Source organism: Astatotilapia calliptera, chromosome 10 (genome assembly GCF_900246225.1).
Source record: "Astatotilapia calliptera chromosome 10, fAstCal1.2, whole genome shotgun sequence".
NCBI lineage: Eukaryota > Metazoa > Chordata > Actinopteri > Cichliformes > Cichlidae > Astatotilapia > Astatotilapia calliptera.
The window spans coordinates 20,893,125-20,901,323 of record NC_039311.1 but is presented as its reverse complement, the minus strand read 5'-3'; the positions used below and the strand labels follow the sequence as shown (position 1 = coordinate 20,901,323).

The window sequence follows — 8,199 nt, the reverse complement described above, 5'->3', positions numbered from 1 at the left end:
AAACAGCATGAAGGTGAAGATGAATTTTAGAATTAGTAATATTTTACTAGCTGTACAAGTACTGGCACAACAGAAGCAGCAAAAGTGGCACTATATATCTATTCCAGTGAATACAAAGATTAATATTACTTTGCGCCCATGTCGTAAAATAAAATGGTTTTGATTTCAAACAATTATTTATTTATTCATAAGAACTTTACGTGGGTGAAAAAGATTTGGATTTCGATATATTCTCCTACTTGAGGCACTTAAGTAATTACAAAAGAAACAAACCGAAAGTTTAAAAGCCAATCACAAAAACGAAAAATGAACAAAAAAAAGTCAGAGTACAGAGTAAAATGGGATGGGTGTGTTTGGCTACCGGATGATCTTGGGCTAGAGTGAGACATAAATTTTATGACTAAATGTGAAAAGAAGCAACAATGCAGTCATTGCTCCAGGGGATATATACTTCATATTGTAACCAGTGAATACATGAAAAACACAAAATCCAGTGAGTCATACGGACAGTAACTCAACACTGTCACCTGGAGGCGCCTGAGTGTAAATATTCAGGAGGCGATGAAAAATTCAAATTCAAATTCAAATTTTATTTGTCACACACACACAACCATACACAGTATGACATGGGGGTGAAATGCTTGTAGCTGTACAATGCCCGACCATTAAATGACAGAAGAAAAGTTTTACAATATTTACAATTTACTACAAAAATTTACAAATTAACTTAGGAATTTACAGTAAAGAATGTGCAAATAGCAGAAGAGATTATAAAGATAAGGATTATAAATTATAGGAATTATAGGATTATAGGAAATGTGTGGTGGTGCGTGTGGTGACGTGTGTGAGAGTCCAGTCTTATAGTGACGTGTTTGGGAGAGTCCAGTCCAGTCCAGAAAAAGGGAAAAGCTGGATTCTCTTTTAAACAGTACTTGATCTTGTTGACAATTCTTAACTATTAGACTTTAGGAATCTCAACTTTGTGGTGTTTAAATATTTTTTGCCTCTGTTGGATACACACTTAATTTTTTATTTATTTTTTTACATTTTGGGGGTTTTCCAGAGGAATTTCGATGTTCCAGAGTGTTGCAATTCTGCAATTGGGAAACTGTAGAGAAATGTATTTAGAAGAGTGACTATTGCCCCTCAGTGAATTCTGTATCCATCTGTGAACTGATGTTCAAAAACAGAGACAAAACAGTTAAATTGTGACTAAAATGATTTTGAGGAACTACTTTACAAATAGGAAATGAGACGTATCAACTTCCTTTCCTTAACATTACCACAGGACTGCCACGGGAGCAGAGTATTCCCACAGCAACTACTGACAGAAAGAAGGAAAAAAAAAAAACTAAGCCCAAGAGGAAAATGTAACAGTGAACCTCTGAGTGAATGGAGATGCAAGGCACTGAAATCTATGAGCTCTGGAAACCGCCTGAAAGCAAATACTGTACGTTAGAATGTTTGAATGTCAACATCCTGTTCGCTTCTATCGTACAGAGAAGGCTTCATTGATCCCCAGAGCTGAGGCGATGCATAACTGCATAATAATTTGGAGCACCCGAGACACTCAATGCGGTGAACATGAGTTAAAAATTCCTGAAATGACTCTTTTATTAATCGAGAAACTGAGAACATCTGCATCAAAGTGCAACATTACAGTCTTCCATCCATTAATAGCTTTGACACGTTATGAAAGTACAGGTTGAAATTGACACTCAAATTAAGACCACACATACACAGAATGTCTATATGAAGGGGCCTTTGATCAGACTTCTCCCACTAGGTCTTCTTGAAATGCTAAGTTTGTTTTGGTGTTAAGTTTGTTGGAATAGAAAAAAAGGGGTCCTTTTTAAATTGTTGAATTATTCATCTATCTAAAGTGGGTTATTATCCATTTAAGGATGCTCTTTGTATGCGTGTGTATAAAACAAAGAAAAGCTAAAAGAGTGAAGAAAAGAACAGGTTTGAACCCATTATTTCAATAGGAAGCTGCAGGTTCTTGCATTTGCGGACATGTGGCATTGTTTCAGAACAAATTGGATTTCAGTGTAATCTTTCTAATGTCCTCCACACACCACATAGCAGATGGGCTACACCTGAAGCTGAGGGTCTGTAGTTGTAGGCTGACAGTGCCCTCACTTGGCCAAGCTTTAGCACTGTAGGAGAATGTTGAATGTTTCTTTCTCTGCCAGCCAACAAACAACAGTGGGTCCGTGGCCCAAATAAAATGTTTTTTTAAGTCTTCATAGAGGTCGTAGAATTTCTTAGGGTGACCACCGAAACATTTACCCACACAGCAGGTAACCTTCAAAAACAACTTTAATGTGCATAAGAAGACATGAACAACAGATGACACATCAAAGCATTAAGTGAGTCGTCTCTAAAAATAAAGATTTAAGAGATGAAAAGGGATACATACAAGAACGAAAACCTATAGAGACACTTCTGTACCTAGACATACAGCATCTCTACCAATATTAATTCTGAGCATTTGATCAAACTGGTTTGGTTTGGGAGCAGTGTTTTTGTGCAAACTGTTGTTGTCTTCCTGAAAAGGCATCAGAACTCAAAGGAATCTCCAAAGAATATAATAAAATACATTAGATGTAGCAGAGCAGCTGTCTTTCTGTTCAAAAACTGACACACTTGATAAAGTTTGTGGTTCTTCGGTTGCGAAGAAAATGCGATGTTGCGGAGGAGACGACCCCTTCGCTGTTAATGTAGTCCTGTGCAGAATGAAAGTGGGTGTTTCCCTTAGTCTTGTTGTTGCTAAATATATGGGAGGCAGAAAACGCTCATAAAAGCTTTTACAAAAATCAGGACAAATGGGATTTTAGCTGAATTCAGATTAGATTGCAGGGTTCATTTTTATTCTTGAAAACTGCAGTTTTTTTCCCACCTGTGTCCAAAACACTTTGTTCCCTTAATGTCCTTAAAAATCACAGGACTGTATAAGACCATTTAAGGCTCGACTCGGTCCACAGAAAATCCCCCCTCCCAGCACGCTTGTTGACAGTCTTCTCCTGTAAGACGCATATCAGGGGAGGAAGGCGACGAGGAGTCATGTGTGACACCATATAGTCCAGCTTGCGAATGGTCAAGTTGTAATGTGGGGAAAGGTGGAGGCCAATAAAAGAAGACAGAAAAAAAATCCTGGTACCAATTTAGGCAGGAGCGCCCACTTTTCTGTAGTAACAGCATTATTAGCCAATAATTTCACTAATTACACTTACGCCAATTAGGCCGACATTACAGAAACTGGGGAACAGTTATTTGAAACTGTTGATGAATTGCGGTTTTTAGAAGACGGAGATGAGTGCGAAAACCCCATAAAGCAGAGCGCATGGGTAAGCAACCAACAGCTGCTGCCCATCCATGGCCAACGCTGAGATGAAGATCTTCGAGGCTGAGAAACTGCACCAGCTAATAATTGTTGCTGTTAGTATAATTCCCATCATGCCTCTAGAGAGGACACAAAAATAAGCAGAAAGTTAGACTTACTACTAATAACTGATGTTATTTACGGGCTGTACTACAATAATATGACAAAACTCTTTATTTTAAACTAGTAGATTGTATATTAATCTAGTAAATAAATACTATATCTTTTTAAAAAAGTCCTTTTGCCAGATTTGCAGGCTACATTAACAATCATAAACCTTTTTGTTTTCCTGTATACTCACTGTAAAGAGAAGAGAACTCCAAAACTTGAGAGAATGATCATGGGGAGGAGGCAGTATCCCAGCACGCTGGCCACGCAGCCAAACGACACGCCTGTCATACTCATGAGGTTGAGTAGGCAGTACATGCCAAGGCAGCCAATTGCACTGATGCCATACACATAACCAAACTGGATTTTACCTGACTGTAAACAGAGAGGAGGGGGAAAAAAAAGATCCACACAATTAGATATAGACTACACCCACCAACAGTTCACACATTGAGTTTGTACAGTTATATGCTCTGTGCTTTTGTTTTTTAACAGTAATTTAATTGCCAGAACACACAAAAATAATTTGACTACACAGCAGTTGTGTGCCGTTTCAACTATAGCTGATAAATAAAAAGCCATTTGCATGACTCAGATTTGATTGGAAGCAGCCATTTACACTGAGATCTAACTCAATGATCACACTAGGAGATTGTGATCACAAGATTATAATGAGACTCAAACTAAAAAAAGTAAAACAAAAACAAAATTACTGTGGATATCAAAGCTATGAATTTGGTACAGTCTAATGAAGCAGAAGCTCATGATGAAGGCCTTGTGCATAAGTCTCATAAAAAAAGATGGTGCATGGTAAACAAAGATTCATAGTTTTCTCATAACTTGAGCACGTTCAACTGAACAAAACCAGAACACTTACTTTACTGATAATTTCATTACTGATAGTGCTAACAGTTTGTAATGTAAAAGACTACACAGCCTCTGACACATCGATACCAATCTACCCAAATTATAATTAAGACTTGGCACTTTTATTAATGTAGTAGCCAATATTTTCTTATTTTTAAGTACTATTACTCGTCTTTACCAGTTTATCTTCTTTTTATTTTTCACCTAAAAATCAACCAAATGATTTACCAGAAGAAGTGTTGCTCCAAAGGCCAAACAGAACACCATAGGCCCGGCCAAGTCTGTCTCGTTCATGATGCTGCCATCTGCTACTTTCATTGGATGGAGAACCGTCAGAGTCTTCTGCCAGATGTGGTCAAAATTGATTCCTAATTCTAAGAGAAGAAGAGATGAGACATTTCAGATATTTATACTATACTATTTTCTATAAAAACACCAGGCCCTATTGGTTCCAAACACATCTGTCCTCCACAAATACTCAACCGGGGATTTCTTCGATGAAATGCTTTCAGGTGTGTCTTCACACCTGAAATCTGAATCGTAATTGTAGATTTTCCAACTAAATAATGGCTCAGTCTTAAAACGAAACTCACAATGAACCATTACCAGTTCAGTATTATTTTTTTTCTACCCTGAATTCTGATCATATTACAGAAGAGTACAGAGAAGATATGATGAATCCAGTTTTAACTGCAGGACAAAGTCAAGTAAAGTAGTGCCAATAGTCGACGTTCAGGATCGATGGTGGTCAGAGTAATCATCAGTCATCAGAGTAAATTGTATTAGACTGAATCTGCCTTTTTATAGTTTTGTGTAAGCATCTCCACATATAAGCAACACTGCAATATAAATGCATCTGGGTGGGCAAGTGCACATATTGTGCGTTTGTGGAGCAGCTACACATAAACAAATTATCATCATTGTCAAATGACAGATAACGGAAGTATATTTCTGAATGCAGAGATGCAAGTTCAGGTCTTTAACCCGGATTTTGATAAACTAACACCAAAAATTTCAACTGACACCGGTCAAACACAATGTGCTGATTTCCCAGAGTACAGATTTATATACTTATACTTGTTTTGGGGATAAGGTACTGTAAGACTACAGACAGTACTGGAACCAAATATCTACAAACACTACAGTCAGAAACACTTAAAAATAAATAAATAAATGTCTGCAGTCTTTCTCAAGCATGTAAGTAGACGCAAAATAAAACAATAGGTCTGCCAAGAACAGTCAGAAAAATCAAGCCTGCCAGTTACGCAGACACTTGGCCGAACTCCATCATTTGATCCATCAATGCTTTTATTCTATCAAATCGTTTTGTAGTCATGAAATTCTCTGAGTCTGGAAGCAACTGCAACAGGCGAGTGAAACTCTAATTTCATGCTTTGAGAGACAGTTTCTCTGCTGAATATCAGAGATGATACTGAAGGCTGATTTCAACAATGCTAAACTTTTGCATGTTGGGACTTCAACTGGAGCTCCTCCTACACTGCCTTGAAATCATATCAAAGACTGACAAACAGTACTTGCAGTAGCTGATTTAATTCAACAAAGCCATTCAATTTATAGTATTATGAAACAAGAAGTAAAATGATTTTTCTCAGCAAATGATAACAACCATACTAGTCAGCTTTCTTGCTTAAAAAGAAAGAATAACTGGAAGAACTATTGAGATACATTTCACAGAATGCAATCGAGATAATTTAATGGATTACTCTTTTGCTCTGGTTTTCTATAGTATTGAGACTGGAATGAAATATTTTTGCTCAATCTTGCTGATAGACAGACAGACAGACAGACAGACATAACACATCGGCATGTAGTCTTGGTGCTTGACATACCTTCTAGCAGCGGTGGCTCGTCATCAAAACTGTTACTGTACATGGACTGTGATGCTGATGGTGTGTAGGTCTGTGTGGGCTGGAAGATTTGTCCGGTGTATGGTTGCTGGGGCTGCATTACTCCTGGGGATGAGTAGCCCATGGGCTGGGAGTAATCATATTGACCATATGGCCTGGGAAATACACAATAATAAGTAACTGGAAACTTAATTAAAAAAAAAAAAAAAGCTTTAGAAACGTCTCTTTTGTATTTACTCAGGTAATCTTTGTCTAATATTAAAATGTGTTTGATGATTTGTGTGACAAATATGCAAAAACTAGGAAATCAGGAAGGCAAAAAATACTTTTACATGGCACTACATGTCAAATACACAAGTTTCCAAAAGATCTGGAGATTAGTTTTGAGCACCTGAAATGGCCCAGTAATAGTGTACCAGCAGCTGAGAAATTATCAATTAAAAATGGCTTCATACACTTACTTATTGTAGGGGTTGTCAGTGTTGCTGTAGCCATAGCCGGCTTGGCTTTGGTCATCTACACTGTAGCTGGACTGGTAAAAGTCTGTGTTAAAGTTGTCAAAACCCGACATCTCTTACTCTGAAAGTAAAAGAAAACACAGTCGATCAGCGTGAAAAGTTATTTTAATGCGTCTGCTCTATATACAGATAAAACACTCTTACACTGCACAGCATAGACTCGCTTAACAATGCCATCTTCCTTCGTAAGCTATCAATATCAATTAGAAATACTCAGTGTTGTTATCCGAAATGTCAACCTTTGCATTTAGTTGCGTTTAATCTTTTTGTGTTAATTACCTGACACCTTTAAACACGTCATCGTACACAAATGCGCAGCGACCAAATTTCAAGCCTAAATGCACAAACAACGCCACGTGACAGTAGTAGTCATATTTAAAAAAAAAAAAACAAACAAACAAAATTTTTACCTTCCATTTGTTTGTTAACAATAAGATATAACAATAAGCCTCACAACAATTAACGCTAGTTGGGTCCCTAAACGCATCAGTGCTAAAGCGGCTAACAAAACAAACCAATTCCGTAAGCTGTATGCTTCAAGCATTTTCTTGGCTTATTGTTAGTAACTGTTCCATCTATAAAATGGTTCAACAGCTACGACCACGGACACGTAGATGAATAACTGGTGCTTTCGGTACAGACTGAGCTACTAATCTTTGGGAGGCTAACGTACCGTTAACTCTGCAGCTAATTGGCTAGCTAATGCTAGCCATAATAGCCGACACAGACCTAACTTACACAAAATATCAGCGACGGCTTACTACTCAATCCAACATTTCAAACTTAATCACTATTCTCACGCTATGAAACACCACGGTCATGCAAACTCTTACCTGTGCTGTGTGATAACTCTGCCCAGAGCCCTGCCAACTTCGCTGCGGCTGCTACGTGTCAGGAGAAAGGTAAATCTTCCGGGACCTGCCGTCGCTAACAGGAAATTGTTGGGACCACTGACAAATTCCTGCTCGCAGAATATCTGGCGCATCCTGCCGGCGATTGATGGTACTACACGTCCATAAAAATCACTTGCTACCAAAAGGAAGAAAAAAAAACAAACAAAACAGAAGACCAAGGAATACATATTTTGACTTTGTATACACTTCAGTCACTTCTCGGTTTACACACCTCGCAAATAAAGGCAATTACTGTTAGTTTCTGTGTTTTCTGGGCTGCGGTGACTTTTTTCTCAGGGATTAAAGAGGCTTATACACAATGATTTTGTTGCTGTATTGATATGAGCATTTACATATGCACCATATCCAAAGATCAAGTGTGTAGTAGTGGCTATCTGATAAATTCAGTCAGTTTGAAATGTCAAACAACATAAAATCATGCAATTTTCCCTCTTAGTAAATTATTATTATCATTATCAATTTATTTTTAAATAATATACACACACACCCAGCACGCCCCTGCGGGCGGTTTATCCTTCAAGCTCGGGTCCTCTACCAGA

The 8,199-nt window shown here is 37.8% G+C and overlaps 1 protein-coding gene across 1 annotated transcript; it reads right to left on the bottom strand.

The window, feature by feature from the left end:
- Positions 1–2,304: 2,304 nt before the first annotated feature.
- On the bottom strand, positions 2,305–7,685 carry yipf5 (Yip1 domain family, member 5). Its single transcript, XM_026182743.1, has 6 exons — positions 7,580–7,685; positions 6,690–6,807; positions 6,211–6,383; positions 4,589–4,734; positions 3,687–3,868; positions 2,305–3,465 (listed from the first exon to the last, which is right to left on the bottom strand). The coding sequence occupies exons 2-6, from the start codon at positions 6,797–6,799 to the stop codon at positions 3,303–3,305; spliced, it is 774 nt and encodes a 257-aa protein (XP_026038528.1). The 5' UTR covers positions 6,800–6,807; positions 7,580–7,685; the 3' UTR covers positions 2,305–3,302.
- Positions 7,686–8,199: the final 514 nt, after the last annotated feature.